The sequence below is a fragment of the Chaetodon trifascialis genome, chromosome 3 (genome assembly GCF_039877785.1).
Source record: "Chaetodon trifascialis isolate fChaTrf1 chromosome 3, fChaTrf1.hap1, whole genome shotgun sequence".
In the NCBI taxonomy this organism is placed as follows: domain Eukaryota; kingdom Metazoa; phylum Chordata; class Actinopteri; order Chaetodontiformes; family Chaetodontidae; genus Chaetodon; species Chaetodon trifascialis.
The window spans coordinates 25,079,913-25,101,285 of NC_092058.1; the positions used below are offsets into that span (position 1 = coordinate 25,079,913).

The 21,373-nt window shown below is 43.0% G+C and overlaps 1 protein-coding gene across 1 annotated transcript; it reads right to left on the reverse strand.

Annotated features, from left to right (window-relative positions):
- Positions 1 to 368: 368 nt before the first annotated feature.
- On the reverse strand, positions 369 to 19,908 carry LOC139328926 (G-protein coupled receptor 22-like). Its single transcript, XM_070959005.1, has 2 exons — positions 19,680 to 19,908; positions 369 to 3,983 (listed from the first exon to the last, which is right to left on the reverse strand). The coding sequence occupies exon 2, from the start codon at positions 3,870 to 3,872 to the stop codon at positions 2,325 to 2,327; it is 1,548 nt and encodes a 515-aa protein (XP_070815106.1). The 5' UTR covers positions 3,873 to 3,983; positions 19,680 to 19,908; the 3' UTR covers positions 369 to 2,324.
- Positions 19,909 to 21,373: the final 1,465 nt, after the last annotated feature.

Below are 21,373 nucleotides of genomic sequence, written 5' to 3' on the forward strand. Positions count from 1 at the left end.
GTCCAGGAGGACTTGGTGTTCTTTAGCTCAGCAGGATGTCACTGAATGTCCACTCAGTTATAGAGAGAATTATCATGTCAGCTATGGACAGTGCTGTGCATTGGCCTCATGCTGTTCCTCTCACAGCAGGATCCTCATAAATTAATTCCTCACGAGGAAAGATGCAGTTATACAGCTACACACAACACTAGGCCTTTAAGCCAGATAAAGCCTGGGAACCCCAGGCCCCAGGCATTTTGCTCAGAAATATCTTTTGTATTGCATACTTTGTATTTTTCAGCACCTGTTTGGCACTCAACACAATCATAGCAGTCAGTTTCCATGAATTCATCGAGCCATGAGCAAAGGCAGCAAATCCAGACCATGGTGTTTACTATTTATTGATTTAATTCAACATTGCATGGTGATACATTCACATAAAAACAACAACATGAAGAAAACCTATAAAGATAGCATATATGTATGTATATATAGCATGTGTTTACATTTGAGTGTGTGTGAGACATCACATGGCCTCCAAAATGAGTCCCAGTGAGAGTACAGCGTCAGAGCAGTGAACGCACAAGCCGGTAGAGCAAAGTCACCAGCAGTCACTGATGCTGTTAATAATCTCACCAATGTGCTCGTCAGTGCTCTTCTGTCGTGACAGTCACTCTGCTGTGTTTGCTGGTGGAGTTGACCCATGGGACCAGATGTCTGGGTGCTGACACAGAGACGAGCCAGCTGCAACTTCAACACTCCTCTAAAAGTCAGTCAATAATCACAGACAGACCAAGTGACTTGTACTGTAGATTTCACATGAAGTACATTTAAATCTGGTCAGTATTTACACAGGAATGTTGTTTCAAAAGAGAGCTGCACACCTTTGGCTTGCCAAAACCCTAACCTGAACCACAGGCACACCGGAAATATAATGCAATCCAAAACAATAGACCTGCCATGAATACTTGTTTACTGAGAGTGTCAAAGAGGTGTTGATTGAACTCAGCATTTAGTTTTGAAGTTGTACTTTTTGGTGATGTGCCACACTGCATTATATTTAAAGGTTTTCCTGTTGTTGTCTCTGTCACATGTCCCTTTTACAATGTACATCATCCCTAGGAGCTGCTTCAGCACAGTCAGCTGACTTTATCCATAATTCTGTCGACATTCAATAGATCATAAAAGAGATTTCATCTTTACTATTCAAAGGACTAGTTGGACATTGTTCTTGCTGCCTTGCTGAGAGTTAAATGAGAAGTGTGTTTGCGCTCTTGTGTCTGTGCAATAAATGACACCACTGATTATTGCGGCACAAAGAGCTGAAATAGGGGGAAAGAGGTAGTCTGGCTCCTTTTAAGGGGAACACGTAATGTCACGTTTAATTACAAAAATGGATGTGAAAAAGCAGGGGGTTTGGGGTTTTTTTGGAGAGGGCCAAGCTACCTGTTTTCTTCTGTTTCCAGTCTGCTAAGCTAAGCCAAGCAGCTGCTAGCTGTAGTTTCATATTTACTGTACAGACATGAGAGTAGCATCAATCTGTTCATCTAATTTCCTGCAAGAAAGCAAATGAGCCTTTTGCCCAAAATGTCGAACTACCACTTTTAAACAAAGTGCTCATCTTCTCCCAGCAGTGTATACAAAACATCAATAAGACATCACATCATTTTATACAAATTGCTGAGCAAAAGAGTTGAATTGATATGAAGGAGCTCTGCAAGACTTTACATAAACACTGTAACATCGACTGTTTAATCACTACTTAAGCTAAAGCAAAACTGCATTTAATATTTCACATTAGCCTTTAATTGTTCCCTGACTTGTTCCTTGCCTTCTCTCCATTCAGAGCAGAATTAAGGCAGAGACAATATTAAATAGCCTACATTCAAGGAGTTTTTTGAGAATCTATCTGTTTGAAGTGTATCACCATTTCTTAAAGCTGCCTTGGAGCATTTGAGTGGGCTAAACACGTTCCTTTGGAGCAGTTAGGTAAGCACCACTATGAGCACGCTCTATCAAACAACTCCACATGTATACAGACTTCACTATTTGACAGTGCAAATTATATACATTTGTGTTTGTTGTTGTATAATTTCCTTCGGCTGCAGAGGCTGTGTGCACCACAGTGACGTTGGCATCCTGCTCCCACCGCTGCCTGAGGTGAATGTTAGCTGTGTTTAGCATTGGCTTGCTGCTAGTGGTTACATTTAAACATCTCCCAGGGGTGGAAATGTTTTGTTCACATTTCTTACACTGGCTTCACGCACCAGTGAGTTTCATAATGAAACACACCTGTGACTGTATTCCAGATTTTAATTATACGAGACGGCCCCTGTGTGTTCGTCTCACAGGACCTCTGCCAGGCAGCGGTCAGTGCCTTCGCTTGCTTCCAGCCGCACCTGCCGGCTCGTTTTCCTGTTCTCCACCCAGGAGTTGTGTATGACGGTGCCCCCTGGTGAAGGGTCTACCTGGAGCAGGGACACCACCCTCTTCTTGACCTTGGCACGGAGGGCACGCCGCAGCTTCTGTCGGGTGAAGGCGTAGAGCAGAGGGTGGGAGACGGTGGTCCCGTAAGCCAGGGCTAAGAACCAGAGACGTAGGCTGACCAGGGCGTCGCTGGGGCCCACGCCCAGGATTAACACGTTGGTCACAGAGAGGGGAGCCCAACAGCCCAGGAAGGTGGTGATAATGATGAGGGACATCCTGAACACCCTCCTCTGTCGTTCTCGTCGATCCCTGTGCCGCCGCACTGCCCGCCTCAGGGCAATGATGGCCGACACGGAGGCCTGGACGCCCATGGTAACAGGCATGTGGGTCGCAGCGGCTGCGTCAGAGGTGACGAGCTGGGCGGAGGAGGACAGGGCAGGGGGGGAGGTAGCTGTCGGGGTTGGGGACGGGGAAGGGATGAGGGGAGGGTGGCTGAGTTGTTTGGTTCCATCTGTGGTGCACTGCTCGCCCCCCACCTCCTTACCTTCATTCATTCTGACTCCCGTCTTCTTTTTTTTTTGTTTCTTGTGGCCTGCCCTGCACGAGGGGCCCCTGAACCGCTGGGCCTTCTTTATGTGGGAGCCAATGCGGATGTTTAAAGCTCTCAGTATTCTGGAGTAGGTAAACAGCATGACTGCCACGGTGGTGAAGAAGATGGGTACCTGCAGGATAAGATGGTAATACATACCCAGGCCTGTGTGGTAGCCCTGCCCGCCAACACACAGCAGTGTCCGGTTACGCCATGCTGGCACCACTGTGGCACTGATGCCATGTGAGGACAGCGACAAGGATGTCACCTGCCCTCTCTCCTCTGCTCCTTCTCCACTGGACCACTGCACCTCCAAGAACGGGATAAAAAACACAGCCACTGAGGTGACCCAAACAGCAGCCAGAAGCAGCGTTGCTCTGCGTGTCGTCAGCAGCCTGTTGGCAGGCCGAACTGAGATGTCGTAGCGGTCCAAGCTGATAACCAGGATGTTGATTGCTGTGGCTATGCTGGCAAAGGTGACACAGGCTTCGTGGAAGCAACAGAGCAGGGCCAGGTTTGGTCCTGGAGGCAGCAGCACGACCACCAGAGTGAGGGGCAGACACAGCACACACACCACCACATCCAGCACATGCAGATTGACAGTCACCATATTGCTCACAGAGTCCACTAAATTGGATTGAGAGCAGTAAAGCACCAGCACCGTCAGGTTGCTGCTGAAACCCAGCACCAGCTCCAACATGAGGAAGGCGGTGAGCGACACCTGGAAGCCCAGCGAGTACGGCATGTACCAGGACATGGGGCTGCTGGACGAGCCCCCTCCTCCCTGCCCCTGAAGGACTCCCATTCCCTCCAGGCCTGCCACCGTCCCAGCCCAGTCAGTGGTGGCTGGACCTGAGGTGTAGCTGTCAGTCTCCATGGTGACCCCTCAGCCCTCATATATTGTATCTGTCATGCCGTTGATGAGCTCCCGTGATGCACCAGGCTGAGCCTCCATGATGCAGGGATGAATAACAGCTTGGTGACAGCGCTGGGGAGACAGGAACACAATCCAGACAGATGAGAAATGAAGTGTGTATAAGAGAATCAAAACGCATTTTTTCTCTCATGGCATGTCAGACATCTCAACATAACTTTGGATAGAGAAGTCAAAACACAATGATCATATTCAATCTTTCTTTAGAAAAATGCGTTTATCAACCCTGCCATGTGCGGATTGAACAGGTGCTGCATTATACATCAGTCCAGGCTTCAATCTGTCTCCGTTCAGTATCTCTCATTACAATTTTGGCTCAGTCACAGCCTGAGACCTGCACACAAGCTGTCAGAACCGCAGACTGCCACAATAGGCCATAATCACTTATGTGTACTGGAGCTCAGGGGAATGGCCAAATTGAATGAAGCTAAGTAATCAAACCCACAGGCAATCAACTGGCCTCTCATTGGACCAGTAAAAACAGCACATTCAGCAACTTACACAAAGTTGGTTATGATGTCTGCTCTGTCAGCTGTAGCAGAGTGCATGATTTATTTAAAATACCTCTGCTGCCAAAGAAGTATATGCATTAATGGCTGGAAGGTTACAGCTAAACCGATGACTGCTTAAGTTAATTCATTTCACATCTGATGAGTTATTTCACTATAAAGTACTGTGGACGGACTTCACAGAACAGCAGCAGAATGAACCAAAGGTAAAAATGAATCACTTCAGGGACATTCCTCTAATTAAAAACAGATACAGCAACCTGCCAATTTTAACTCCAGTTAAACCTAACAAAGTAATTTATTTAAGATTCACTGAAGCACATTTGACACAGTAAAAGAATTGATGGGCGCCTATGCTCTTCAGATTTTTAGTCGATGCATGATGATGCCAATTGAGGGCAAAATGAGACAGAATTGATCATCTGTATCTTGTTAAAGCACATTTTTAATAGAAACTGCAGATTCATTCATGTCAATTCTTGAAGAACATGCTGTGTGGCTGCTTCTACTGTTTAGAACAAATAGTTATATGAACAGACCTCAGAAAATGGTAACTTCCATTTAGTTTTTGTCCAGTGTAATTCTTTGCTGTAAAAGATACACTTATAAAGGATGATGATGACGGTGATGATGATGATGATGATGATGATCCAGTGTATTGTCTTGAATTTGTGGTGGGGCCATAACTCTTTCTTCAATAACATCATAAATGGCATTATGTGGAAGACAAAAAACACTCTCAAACCAATTTACAAGTACTGACTACACTTCGATATCTGGATCTGAACAGTCAGTCAGACTAGTGTTAGACGCAGCATGTGGGTACTAGTATGCAGACCGCATCACACCGTTGTATTGACAAGCACGAGATTAAAGGCAGTGTGTATTGCAGTGCGTCTTACACAGACGCTCGTCATTGATTAGAAGGTGGCTACTGATTGCACCTGCGGGAAATCAATTGAATGATTAAAATTACAGCTTCCTTTCCCCCAAATTCATCAGGAGGTGAGCATCTCAGCATCAGCATCGTGTTTTAAAACGTCTGATGAACCGTTTGACTCTACGGGTCAGAAGTGCAGGAAACAAACAACACAACAAATCAAATTTCAACTCTCAACCTCTGCACAACACCACTCTGGCAACAAGACATCCAGTTGAGTGATGGACTCATTTTCTCCCTGTTTCTGTTGCCACGGCAACCACGCTACAAGGGTCTAGATTAATGAGGACACAGGTGTCGTAGTATTGAAGCGTGTGTCGCCCGGCTCTTTGGTGACACCGTGCTAGTGACAGCGAGACGGTAGAGTAGTAGAGTTAAAACGTCGCGCAACTACAAAACAGAGAGCTTGAAATGTGTCACATTCGCATGGAAAAAGATACGAGGGATTGGAAAAACAACAACGTACTGCTGCACTGTAAGTCAAAATGTCAGCAGGAACGTGTAATGATATGACCTCCTGTTACTTATACATCGAATATTGCCTTGAATAATCCATACTACAAGGTCTGCTTGTCTGTTCACTTCAATGTTTTATGCTCTGCGTGTGCAGTGTAAACAATGGGATGAGGGAGGAAATGGAAGTCCCTTAAGATCAACAGCACTCCTCTTAAAACTATTTCCAGTGCGCAAATTACAGGCTTTATGGAAACAAGAGGCAAGTTTCTACAGCACTGCAAGTTAGTGAGGAAGGAGTTGGCAGATGCAGATTTATGATTTTGTTTAAAACTGGAAGAGATATCTCATGGGAGCACAAGGAGACACAAGGGAAAGCAAAGTGGAAAAAAAAAAAAGCAGAGCCAGAAAAGCAGTCAGTGAAGAATTGATGGTGTGCATGAGCGCAGCCCTGCAGCCACTTTGCTAGACCCATGTTGGAGGTTTCCAGCTGGTCCGATCGTGAGCAGACTGTCTGAATGGCACCAGGGGCTGGAAGTGGGAGAGTGGGAGAGAGTGAAGATGAGGGGGCAAAGGGGGAGGGAGGTGGAAATGAAGAGAAGTAGCCTAGTGGATTCTGCTTAAAAAGGGGCATGCATCACCCGGAAGTAGGACATTTGAAACACCTGCTGGAGAGCTGAGACAGATTACAGAAAATGTGAGGGAAGGAAGCTGAAAAGAAGGGCGAGCCTGCACCAGTGGTAAACAAGATGTCCCAGGGAGCAGAGGTGGCAGCAGTTTTTTTTTTGTTGTTGTTTTTTTTCTTCCCCTAACAGCGGCTGGTTTCCTGGTTTCCAGCAGTCCCCAACAGACCGCTTCCGTCCCAAAAGACTCGGCTCATGATTGTCTGAATGAAAAGCTGCATGATGACTGCACAGGTGAGATGCTTAGGAGGTGGACAGATATTGGCAATCATAAATCGCAGCGGAGAAACAATCTGGCTGCAGAATAGCACGGCAGCTGAGGGAGAACGGAGCTCTGTATGATACACAGGTTCTTCCTGTTATATACGGATTAATGCGTTGGCAGTGTGCAGCTTGTATTTTCTGTAATTAGGGAGTTATGGTCTTTGTGTGATTGTTTAATATTTAACACTTTTTTGTAGGGGTAAAATTTCAACTTGAAACAATTCAGTTGTGTTGGTTCTCTGCACAAACCACTGTTACATCTCTCCTTAAAATGACGCAGCATGTGAAGCAGAAGAGTGAGAAATCAATCAATGCGACCCTGCTGTGACCCAAAGTGCCTGACGACTGACCCTGCGCTGCTTCACACTGTTCCACCAGCTGGTTATTAAGAACGCTCTCCCTCTTTGAACAAACCTGAATGAATGTGACTTCAGGGCTGGATCAGGTTAGACTTTGGAAGGCACTACTCATTTCCGACTCCAGGTAAAACCTTGTCAGAAAGCAGCAGCATCACTCCTCATAACTAGCTGTGAGTCAGAGGCAGGCCAGTGTGAAGTCAGGTGCATTTCTTAAGATTGCTTCCTAATTAGGTTGCCTGCGAGCGGAAGATGCTCACCAGGGAGTACTCCAGGTGACTCTCTGTGTGCGTGTGTGTGCGCGTGTGTGCGCGCGCGCATGTGTGTGTGATCATCTTCTAGTTCTGCAGAAGGCTTGAATAACCTCACCTAGACTCCGACGTACTGAGGGTCAGAAAATGTCTCATCAAGATGATGCACTTAATTAGCAGTAACACTATCTCAGCAGCACCCTCTCCCTTTGCCCTCTGACAACATAATGAGGTCAAATGTGAGAGCAATAACGCATTTTCATCCAAAACTGAATATCAGATGCTGATGTCGAGAACTCACCTTTTGTGAGATTTCTGAACATGTCGATAATGGGATCAGATTTAATCCTTCACTCAGAGCTCATTCAGAGGCTGAGGTTAAATAAATAGTTTGACAAGTTGGGAACACACTTAATTGCTTATTTACAAGAGTTAGATGAGAGGATGGATGGACATCTCTCTCATATGTAGTAAAATGTAGCTGGAGCCAGCAGCCTAGTAGCTTAGCTTTGCATAAAGACTGGAGACAGAGTGAAACAGCTAGCCTGGCACTCAGGCTTTTTCATGTGTTACACAAACATGACATGATGTGGTAATTAGTGAGCTTTACAGGTAGGTGGATTTTGTTAGCTGTTAGCTGTGAACAAAACCAGGCTGGATCATTTATGCTAAGCTAAGCTAACAGGCTGCTGGCGCCAGCTTCATATTAACCATGAGACATGAGAGTGTTAGACATGTCAATCGTCTCACCTAAGTCTGGGCAAGAACGCGAATAAGCATACTGTATTTCCCAAAATGTGGAACTATTGCTTTAAGGATCTATTTGTCCACAACGCACCGAGTCACTGTTTGTCAAAAGTTATGCGCTGTAGACCTACCTTTCACTTATGGCTGCATTTAGCTGTTTGGTAATAACTTTATTCTTGGTCAGTGTGAAATGCAAAAATATGCACATAACCATATACAACATTTAAACATATTCATTAGATTCTGCACAGCATTTGACATCCTATCTAATCCTAATCCTCTGTTTTTGATTCAGTGCCTCTGTCTTTTGTTTGATCATCATCTCTTTTCAGCTCTAATTATATGTAAAGAGTTACAATATTAACAGGTTATTTCTTAAACCACCTGTTTATGGATGCCAGTGCTCTTCAGGGTCATCAGGCTGAAAACTAAAACCTCTTAGCAAGTTAGAAGCTAAATATATGGGTTTTGCCACAGTCTTAAAAAGCAAGAAATAGTTTATGTGTCTGTCATTTACACCAGTGTTCTATAAGCCAGTTTCAGAATTTGCTCAACACGATTGACTTCTCCACCTAAACAGACAGACCTGAATGCAACAATTTAGACCTGGTCCCTGAAGGTTGTAGAAAATGATTCTGAGGAACATAAGAAATCAATGCAGGTTGAGGAAAAGTGCAATAAAAAAATATTACAACACTTCATCACAAAACAACTTCTAAACACCAGAGACTATTCTGATAATATAATGGATAATTTTTCACTTTAATAGTGCATCAAAGCCCCAGCAGGGGGATTAATTCACAAACTGCTACACCACATCCACAGCTACCACTTTCCACTCACACAGATCATCTAAGTGAAGCTCCACAACCTTTTCCCCTCCGGTGTGGGAAGCCAGAAAATATGTGACAAGAGACTGTATAGCATGTATAATTGAACAGCTATAGTCACATCAGCATTTCCCAGAAGCAGCAGCACAAAGATTAAAAAGATGAACAGCGCTGAAGATAATCTCACTATTCCTGAGAGACAAGGTGATGTAACAGGTTGTCAAAATGACACATGGTGAGAAGACAGGGATGCAGAATAAAAGTGCATCGACAGAGATGGGGAGCATATTTTAATATAGGATTTTAAAAAGAATACTGTAGAAAATTTAATTTTTATCTGCCAGACTATGAAAAGATCACACTATATGATCAGTTTCTCAGACCTATTCAGTGGGATAAATTATGGACTGGGACTGTACTTAGGCACAGCAATGCTTTAAGATAAATGCTAAACTCAGACAGACCTAATGTTTACCGTGTTCAGCATCTTAGTTTAGCATGTCAGCATGCCAACATTTGCTTATGAGCACTTAAGTGGAGCTGAGGCTGATGGCTATGTCATCAGTTTTAGATTTAGATTTAGATTTAATGTCAGTCCATGCACTAGTTGTTGATACTTCACTCTGGACCACAGTGGTGGACCAATCCACATCCCTGGAGCCACAATGCCAGCAAGGCACATAATCATCATTTCCTACAGTTAAATCAGCTTTAGATTATTTTGCTTTCAAAATCCACTTGTATTTGAATTTTCCACTATTTTTATCTCCACATATCAGGAGCTCAGGATGTCACCATAACTTTCATTACTACTGTAGTATTAAACCACAGTCAATAAGGTGAGAATATATTCATCAAGAAGCATATCCACATATTTCTCCTCATATAGCACATGGGTGTTGAGCTGAGCTCTGAACCTTAAAAGCAGCACAGGGTTATAGCAGTGTGAAGTAAATCAGTTTTTCTTTATTAAGATGCAAAGTTATGCATCGAGGTGCCTGAAAATCTAATCAGACTGTCAATTCTACCGAAGGAAGCTGTGGGGATGAAGTATAAAGATTCTGTCAGGTACTGCAGCTGAGAGGCAGACGTCACTGTCTAATATATAATGTAATATGACTGCAGTTCCATTACAGACACTTCCAGGTGATTTTTGGAATCCCTACAACAGGAGAGTTTAAAAAAACACCTCTCTTCAGTGTCTGGCCTCCAAGAGTCTGATCATTCCCCCTTTTGTGCCAAAAAGGCAGCTTCAATCACCTGTCACGAAAGTATCAGCAGAAAGTTTGTGTATTGATTCTCCTCAAACACTACTGAGGACCAAGCAGCGTGCAAGAAAGAAACAACGGCGTTCAAGATTGGGAGTGTGCAGCGTGATGGGATGAGTAACAAGTCAAGAGAGGCTGGAGTCAACCATGACCATGTATACGCCCTGTATACAATAAACACCCATCAGCATGTGTGCGTGCACACGAGTGTAAAAAGACTGCCTACTGAGACATCAAGCTGTGGTTTGAGCACTCTCTTTGGTCACTACGCCGTGATGGAGACAAAATGTCATGTCGGAGTAAAACACATGCGGGCCAGTGCTCATCCACAGTGAGCCTGGTAGAGCAAGACACACACATCTATATTACTACACACACACACACACACACACACACACACACACACACACACACACACACACACACACACACAGTTGTACAACTGGACACCTGCTGACTCTAAGTGGTCTTGTAGCTGCAGATGAATACAGAGAGGATGAAAGTCTCATCCGCTGTACATGTTAAGGATTATTTTCTCTGCTGGCACATGAAACGAAAAACAAATACAAATTGAATACAGAATTCCCGACTGACTGACTTCCAGCTGGTTGTCTGCCTTCAACACGCCAACTCTTTGGGGCATGACTTTTACCTTCAAAAGTGAAGACAGCTACTAAGTTTTCCATTTTCAAGCTCAGTATCATCATGTTAAGTGTACATTAAAAGCGTAAATAAATGGTTCTATAGTGCCAATTTGTCAAAAACAGTAAAACATGATAGCACGTGCTTAATTGTGCAGCCCTACAGGTACACTGTGCTGTATGCCTAAGCTTTAAGTTTATTTTGAAATGATCACATTGTAGAAATCATCTTTGATTATCAGTGACCATGTTGAGTTGAGCATTGGAATATTCTATGAGATCATTTGACAAAGCAAATCCAACACTTTCTAGCTATTTCTGGAGAAGACCACGTGATGTGGCTGTAGTAGGATGTATTGTGGTTTACATTCTTTACACAGCAATGAGGAGAATTCACATTTCCGCTTGACTTTAGTTGCTTATGCCCTCCAAAATATTCATGCCTTGTTCAATGAAACAATAAGTTGCCAGTTCTAGACAATACAACACGTACAATACTGTATGTCAAGTGATCTACACAGACACACACCGTGTCCACACACTGTCTCAGTCCTCACCGTTGTGTTAACACAGCGAGGGCACGAGCAGGGTCAGGGGTCTGCTTCTATCTGATTGGTTTATTGACCCTCTGTCATGGGTTTTTACAGCCTTTAATAGTGGCTGTTGTTAAGGCCACATCCATATTTTCTATTTTGAAATCCAATTATCATTTCTGTCCAAGTCATAAATATTTTGACTCATTTCATAATGGAGTTGAGGGGCAGCTGGAAAGAGTGAGCAGGACGGCATGAAATATGGAGAAATACAGAGAGTGCTTCAAGGGAAGTCATGAGGGAGAGTAAAATCAAGCCAAACTCTTCTGGAGACTCATCTTTAATATATGTATATCTTGAAATGATGGCCAAGGACAAATCTGAGAGATAACTTGCACACACAGTGAGCGCACATATTGCCAGTTCAGTCATTGACCAGAATACACCTGCTTTTGGGAATCAAATCCATTTTTTCAAACAGACTCTCAAAACAGTAGATGAGCAGTTCAGGTTTGAGAGAGGATGAGGGCCTTTGTGTTGTCCTGTTAGCTGAATTATTTATTGCTGAGCAGAAATATGGACCTGAAATAGCAATCCATTGGAAAACTAAGCCTGGGGAAGTAAGAGAAAAGAAATGGGGGAGAAAAGAAGAAACAGAGAGAAGAGAAAAGGTGTGTGTTGCTGACAGATAACAGATGCTCAACAGAATGCCACTTGGTGAAAAATGATGAAGTTACTTGACTGCAGAAGGGGGCAATTAGAAGACAATTTATCCATTTGTGTGTGAGCTGGCGGCAGTAAGACAGGGAGGGGATGATGATGTATTGACACACACACACACACACACACACACACACATGCACACACACACACACACACACACACACACACACACACACACACACACATACGTACTTAGACCACCTTTGGGGTCGAATGGAAAAACACGCCACTTTTGGGGACACCCACATTTTTGCTGTTCTGTCATGGTTTAGAGAGAAGATGCCATCATTTTCAGAGGTGGAAGGATGCCCACAATACAAAAATCACTTGTTTTTTTTGATTAAAGCTTCTTTTTTCCAGTATGATTTTTTACCTTGAGATTGGGGACAAATGATATTTTAGCAACCTTTGGGGACTTGGGCTATACACAAACTCTGATAGAAGTCATCTTTGGGGTCGTTTCTTCCAAGGCAGAGATTCCACACCTTGAGATGTGTCTAGTCCCCCATTTAGGGGAGTCATTTGATTTGGGGGTTGGAGATTCTTGAAATTATGTCAATACTAACTGAATTAACACAAAACATGTGAGGACAGTTGAATATATTACAAGTAAATGTTCCAACCAATGAGAATGGGACACACAGGTGCAAAACACAGGGAATAAAGTCTGAAGAGAATCACGTTTGTTGCAGCTTCACTGATCTTTTATTAACAAAAAGATCAATTATTACAAAAAAAATGGAAACAGAAAGAGACACAGGGCTCTATTTTCGACTCCGCCGCCGGCGCAGTGCAGGCTGTGCCATCGGCGCAGTCGTATTTTCGACCGGCGCAGGCAGGCGCATTTGGTATTTTGGTAAACCCAGGCGTTCAGAGGTGCGCCAGGATGGGCGTTGCGGTGCAGTAGGGGGGAGGTGTCGCCATAATGAGCCGGCGGATTGGAATTTTTGACCATTTTGGTCTGCGCCGGCAGCGTAAAAGTGCGCTGAAAGCTCACCACCTCAGACCTGGTCAACTCTGTGCGCCAGCAGCATAAGTGGAGTCATTCGCTCACCTCACAGTCAGGTTTCCACAGTGTCTGGCATTTCACTGCGATCAATAATTAGCAACAGCCGCAATGCAACTATCTGAGTCAGCACATACAGTCAGACCTAAATTTCTATATTTTGATCGGTATCTCACCCGACCACATCGAAAGCGCGTTCAGCATGCGTAATGGTCACTCAACCTGACCGAATGTACACAGGTGAAACAGAGATGTCTGGTGATCTGTGACTCAAATTGCCTGGTGACAAACGTGTATGCCACTTTCCCCGGTTCTAGCATCCCTGCAGTCTTTCAGGGCGGCACCCCTCTGGATGGGTGGCTGCTAGGTGATAATGGCTATCCACTGAAAATGTGGTTGATGTCGCCATATATCACACCGTCAACAAGGCGGCAGCGTGGTTTTAACGGTGTTTTCAGCAGTGCTCGGTCAGTCATCGAATGCACACTGCGATCAATAATTAGCAACAACCACAATTCAATGCAGCTATTTAAGTCAGCACATACAGTCAGACCTAAATGTAGATATTTTGATCAGTATCTCATCTGACCACATCGCACGCACGTTGGGCACGCGTAATGTTCACTCGCCCTGCCCGAATGTACACAGGTGAAACAGGGATGCGAACTAATCGATTAACGTCGCTGTGCCAACCAGAAACAGCCGTGGCGTCCTACAGAGCAGATATACTGCATCTGTCTCAGAGCACTGAGAGACAGAGAGAGACAGACACACGGAAAAAAACGTAAATGATGATCATTGTCCGCTATTACCCACGTCATTTCATTCCAAATACAAATGTTATCATTGTAATGCTTAACGTTATCTACAAAGATGGAGTACATCATTGCTTTGAGGAGGATGAGGAGGAGGAGGCCGAGGATTTACCATCCAAGGACCTCATATTTAGACACCAGAATCAGAAATCCTTTATTTATCCCAGAGGGGAAATTGTTTTTGTTGCAGTGCTCCTTACAAGAATAGAATTAGAATAAAATTAGAAAATCGTAACTTCTGTTGTGTGTTTTCGTGGGGACATTCATGTGTTTGGACGGCTTTAACACTAATACATAATAACCTATCCATACTACTGGGGACACTCCACACTCATACACATACTATATGATCCAAACTGGGGACACTCATGTGTTTGGACTGCTTTAACACTGATACATAATCCTATCCATACTACTGGGGACACTCCACACTCATACACATACTATATGATCCAAACTGGGGACACTCATGTAGGGCTGGGCGATATGGCTGAAAACTCTATCACGATATAAGTGTTTTATATTGGTCGATATCGATAATTATTGATATTTTTTATGACCTGTTTAAAATAAGGACCGGGAGAAAAATACATTCAATTTAAACATTTTTATTTTAAATTGAACCTTCCTCTGATTATAATCCCCTCAGCTATCAAGGCAGAAAGGAAAGGAAATGTCAACACAACCATGGAAAACACTCAAATAATAAATGCAAAAAAAGAGTAAAAATGTAAACAGAGAAACCTGAGAACTTTTTTCCTGCAGGTTTAGTGCAGAAAGTTCACAAGCTGATTCACCTTCTGGTGAATAAAATGTTTTCAGATATGTGCAGTGTTTTGTAAACATAGCAGAAACTGAGGTAGACGACATCTGTAACATACAAACAAACAAACAAACAAACATGATAGACAGCACAGTAACACTGACTGAACTATAAAACCAGCCTAGACATAAGAACAACTTCAGTCGCTCTTCTTACTCTGAACATACATGAACTGTTCAGTTATATTTTTATTATAAGAGCTGTTTGTAAGCTGGCTTCTCCTCAGTGCTCAGTGAAGCGTGTCTTTAGCTGTATGAGATGCCGCTGCCTCCGTTACGTCTTCGTGCCTTTTAGATGATTTGTCATCAGGCACTGAAGCAGATACCTCTGCATGGCGGTCAGCTGCTTGTGCGGTGGTGCTGCGGTTGGCAGACGTTTGTGCTCCAAAGAGTGAGCGCGGCTAAGGTGGTTAAACAAGTTTGTGGTATTACCGGTCTTAGTGGGGACGAAAGTCTTGCATAAGTTACAGACCACATTGGTCTGACTACGGTCCAACTTATAAAATCCAAAAAACTCCATACTGAGCTGACTTTCCCTGTTTTATCGACAGTTTCTTCGCTCACTGCAGCGCTCACTTTCTACTTCTCATCTCACTCCTTGCGGAGCAACAAACACGTGACAACGACACGGCGCAACCGAACTTGATAATGTTACATGATTGGCGTGTTAGCGTGTCTCTCTCACTGATTAGCGATTACTCCCTACGTTGCTCGGTTACCTGAGAGCGAGTGCCTTTGTTCATGCAACTAACCTTGCTTCAAAACTTCAGGTTTCTTCCGATGAAGAAAAAAAAAATTATCGAATGTTTTATCGAACGCATTTTATATTGATATTGATGGTGTGTCTATCGCGAGACATATCGCTATTGTTCTATCGGCCCAGCCCTACACTCATGTGTTTGGACTGCTTTAACACTAATACATTATAACCTATCCATACTACTGGGGACACTCCACACTCATACACATACTATATGATCCAAACTGGGGACACTCATGTGTTTGGACGGCTTTAACACTAATACATAATAACCTATCCATACTACTGGGGACACTCCACACTCATACACATACTATATGATCCAAACTGGGGACACTCATGTGTTTGGACTGCTTTAACACTGATACATAATCCTATCCATACTACTGGGGACACTCGACACTCATACACATACTATATGATCCAAACTGGGGACGTTTATCTGTTTGGACCATTAATATATGTAAGCAAGCCTATAATAACAAGTTAACACAGACTATCACTACCTGGCCAAGACAAACACACAGGACTAGCTTTGTATGTAGAGGAAGATACTACACACATGGTATATAGTACTTTTGCAGTACTACAGGAGAGCGCAATGTAGGTTGGACTTGTACTCTCTTTTGTTTATTATGTGCAGAACATGATATTATTAGCAACACCTGTGCTCACCGTGCTGTGATGATATAAAGTCTGTATAGAATGGCTCATAGAATTAGTAGGTTCAGAGCACCGATTAACTTAGCCACATCAAATATAAGCTTGCTGTAGTTAAAATATTCTGGTGTTAAATGCCCAATGTGATCAGAATACCTTGCTGTCTCTGTAGTTAACATGTGGGATTTGATAACTGTTAGCCTGGCGAAAATATTCAGTCAGCTTGACCTTAACTGTTTGGTCTAACAATTTACTATGATTTTACAGTTATTAAACCAATGTTCTTGTGATTGAATAATGTAATCTATCAAGCAAATTCAGAAATCTAATCATCACAAACTCACCTTGTGTCGCACCGTTCTACATAGTGGGAGATCTGACTCTTGTGGCAGTAGAGTGCTGATCTCCAGGCATCTTGGAATTCAGGATTTTCCAAAATCAGTCAAATTACAGTTCCGACTCGGAAACTTGGAGAAAAAGTGTCTTGAATCCATTGTGAATCCATTGTAAATCAGTTTTCTGACATCACATTACAATGGTAGCACTCTTGGAGGAGCATATCTTAAATAGTAAATCAACAACTAAAAAGAATTCAAGTATATTTGCCTGTATTTATTTCTAGTTATGCATACTTTCATATAAGTAAAACCTTTTCTGTATGTAAACTGATATGCCACTAGTATGATTAGGAGGCTTGTAAAGATTATTTCTTTTCTCTGTTGTACATTTCAGTTTATACTGAAATGTACAACAGAGAAAAGAAAGTTTATGAAATTTCCCCTCCGGGGGACTAATAAAGGCTTTCTGATTCTGAAGGGGGTAGGATGTATTTGTAGACTACACAAACATCAGCCAATTTGTATTTGGCTAGTCAGTGGAATATGTTTCCTGTTATAAAAGGACCAGATAAGATGTATAATGGCAACTGTTCCCCTTCACATAGTTTTCTCTCCCTTTTTTGTTTTAAGGAAGCTAAAGCAAAACAAGAGGGAAAAAAAATCTAAATTGAAAAACACCTTGGCACCCATAGAGGTATTCAACCCCAATTTTTTTCAATAGCTTTACTATAAAATACACAACATACACAATAAAATTTAAGTCATTCAGTTGAAACAACAGACAAATAGAATAAAGTCAGTATCCCTAGCTAATATTATGTGCTAACTTTGTTGTTTGTGGTGAAATTCTTAATGAATAAGAGTAGTCTACTGGCGAAAGACATTTAAAAACAGACATTATTTATACAGCTATACTATACATGATGTATAGGATTGCATTTTGCTTGCTGATAACCTTAAAAGCAATAGCTTTGTTATATTTAACAAGGAGTGGAGACACACTTTTATCAGAAAATGTATCATCAAATTGGGGACATGTGCATGATGTAGTACCATACACTTCCACCAGGGGCAGTGTGCAGAATTATACACAGATTGAGTGGGGGTGGGGGGGGGGGCACACACTCTCACACACGAAATCTAAAAAAAGTCAGTTTTGGGGACAGTGGCGATTTTAAGACAGAAATGCATGTTGGAGCTTGTAGAATACGATTATATTGAAATCTAAATGGGGACGGTAATTTTTGTCCCCATTTGCAAAGCCGTCCCCAATCAACTGGTGTGTATTCTGAAAAATGTCCCCAATTTTTGGTTAAGTCAACGCACACACACACACACACACACACACACACACACACACACACACACACACACACACACTTCCTGTCTTCATCAGTCCAGCAGGATTTGGTTTTCCTCCTTCATGTTCACAATCAAAGGCGTCCACAGCAGAACACGGGCACGGCGCAGCAGAGACACAGCTCAGACCCAAACGCTTTCATCAAGACTTCTCCCTTTTTCTCTTTGCTTTCCACCTCCACACTCTGCTCTCGCAACCAACCCCTCCCTTCTCCGTTACTCCTCATCTCGCCTGCTGCGTCTTACTGCATTTAGTTTCACTTTTACAGTCTTTATTTGTCCCTCAGTGCATCTCTCTTTTTAGTTGTTTTGCGATGCTTGTGATGAACAGCTGCAAGAGAAACTGCACAAAGCAGCATGTGGACTGTTGGACTGTGTGAGAGGAAAAATCTGACTTAGCCAAGTCTGCGAGGGCAGAGTGCAGTTGTGAAAGGCTGAGCAGCATTGTCACTTCTCACAAAACTCTGATGGATACTGTCCTTGCAAAACACAACTCCAGTATTATTACTCAAACACTACAACTGTAACAATAACTCTCATTACTGATTAATCTGCAAACTTTTGTCTAGATTAATCATTTGGTCTAAGAAATAACAGAAAATAGTGAAAAATGGCAATTACAATTTTTCAGGATACTAAGTGATGACAATAAGTCACTTGTTTTTGCCATCCAAAACCAAGAAAGTTAATCACTTCACAATCAAAAAAACAGTAAATTATTACAGCTGAGAAACTAGAATCAGGTATTTCTTGACAATTTGTTTAAAGAATTATTTAAACCATTTGTCAGTTATCAGAATTGCTGCAGATTGTCGATTGACTGGTTGATTAAACTCAATAACCACATTTTGGATGAGGGCAGGGAACACAATCCTGTAAGGTGCATACCTAAAAATATTACATATTAAGGTAAAATGTGCATTAAACAACTAAACAGCTGTTAAACAGAACGACGACAATTTTGCTTATACTCCTACTTCTGCCCTTAAATTGATGATTAAGGGGGTTGAGTTGTATTCCTCAAAAGGGAAGACGCGCAGTGAGAGGTTTATGGCAGCAATTTAAAGCTATTTTCAGGCTTGTTTGGCCCCTTAGCTGTTGGCACACGCAACAAAACACGCATGCAAACATTGCGAACACGCACAGCGTCCACGCAGACGACTACACTTTGATGCACAGTGCGCATGGTGAGATGTTTCCAGCGCGGACTCCCTCCGGAGCGTGGGAGAAATACACAGCCTCAGAGCCCGTAACTGTGTCAAGCACCTACTCCCACTTGCGGCCCCTTGTTTCTAATAAAACACGGATTCCTCTGCTAAATCGATATTTCCTAAAAGCACGCAGAGAGCCGCGCTGTGCAGTGCACGAGAGGAGCGCATCCGTCCACGCATCAAATGAATGCATAAAGTTGGACATAGCATGCATTACCAACACAGTGTCTGCAGTCTACGAAGACTTCGTTAAATATCCCGAAGAAATGTTAAAATTGGATGAAAAATACGCTGCGTAAAAGTTGATTTGAAGCAAGTTGAAACATGCGCGTTTTGATACAAGTTTAACGTCGCGTTCACATCATCATGACCAGTATGAAAGAACTGTCTTTTTTAATGGACAATTGAAGTTACTGGACCGGATCGGATGAGAGGCTACCTGCGTGCCAAGTGCTCTCCAAGCGGCTGCGCAATTTTACACTAACATGTCTTCATTGGACAAAAGGCTGCACATACAAAAAAAACCTGAGTCATTACAGATTAAAAAACACACGCTTTTCTAAACAAAACCGTACGCTTACCTCTCGTATCGGAGCCGTGCGCTCACAGATCCATGCCTGCAGTCTGAGCGTTAATGGTAAGCGTCCCTTCTGTCCGGTGGAGCAGCAGAGCACATGCTCAGCGCAGCAGCAGCAGCAGCAGCGCAGGGGCCACTGACAGCAGCACAGCTCAGCAGGACGGACGCACGGACGGCTGTACTGTCCGCGAACAGAGCTCAAGCTGCTGCAAGATGACTTCAAGGGACTGACTGAAGGAGGAGGGAGGGGACACATCTGCTACCAAGGTCATTCACAACAAAGGCTCCAAACTCCAGTCTTGTCTGTGATGGTGGTCTTTGTCTTTGAGGCAGAACTTTAAAGATCCAGTGCGAATTTTTCGGGGGTTAGATGAACATTCATATTAAATGAAGGTGGGGGGAGTTCTGTTTACAGCTTGTGGGGTGTAACAGTGCAAATATGATAAAAGTTCTATAACGCCTGTTGTGTCCAGAGGGTGGTGCGTGAAATCTGATGAATTGCCTCATATGATGTCACTTGAGTCAGCGTATGTTGCGTTTAAAGAGCACAAGTTTGAAAATGACAAAAATATGGAGGTGTGGAGTTAGACAGAAATGATCTTAACCTCCCTCTGTAGCACACTCCTCATCTCTGCTTGAGATGAGCAGCTTGGGGCCACATCAGCCTACGATAGCAGAGCATGTCACTGCCTGATCCACACCGAGAACATGGTTCATTCTACGCATGCGCAAAAACGCGGAACTAGAGCATAACTGGTTTGGGTAGCAGTTTGGGTTAAAATAACCCAGTACCAGATGAGGAGGATGTGTGATCAGGTGGTCACAATGCCTTCTGACCAAACTGCCTGCAGTTGCATTATGGGAAATGTAGACCCCAGAATAAAAGAAGATGATATCTCTGATTATACTGCACCAGTTTTGATCCTGATTGCAGGCCTGGTTTCCTGCACACCAAGAACACAATCAGGAAATACTAACTTCTGTTGTCTTGGGATCCTGTTTAAAAAGAGCTGTCAATTAATCAAAAGCAGAATGAAATGAAAGCAGCTTTCAGTGTTGTGTTTGTTTTGGTGGGGTGTTTACATTTAGATCAGAGGTGGTGTCTCTGAATGACTACAGGATATGCAGTAAAGCTGTAACTTTGAGCTCACACTTCAAGGTCAACCAAGACAACAGCAGTCAATGGTTGGATATTTTCACTTTGAGTATCTGCACACTGACTGTGAATGGAAAGAAAAATCCTGCTCAACAGATTGGCACTGAGCTGATATTGTCAGAACCAATCTAAATGTAGACAAGTGTACGGCCATAATTCAGCACACATGAATAGTTTAAAACGTGACTGTCAGCTGCATGGAGCTCATGACTCATTTCAGTGCAGAAGAAAAAATGTCATGTGATCGGTGTTCACTTTCATGTTGTTTGCATGTGGGTGTGCAAATGGAGTTCATGCATTCACGTCATTTAATTGATGCGATGCCAATATGAAACAACAGCAAAACATGCTGATGTTTGTTACCTCGTTACATTTACACAAGGCCCATATCCCTCAATACATTAGCCAACAGTGAAGCAGCTGGTATCATATAGGGGCATTGACTGTAATGAAACGGCTGAAATGACCACCTCTGGCCAGTTTCTAATTCTTCTGGTCACAATATTTTCTGTAGACAGAAAATGGAGATAAAAAGAGCAGAA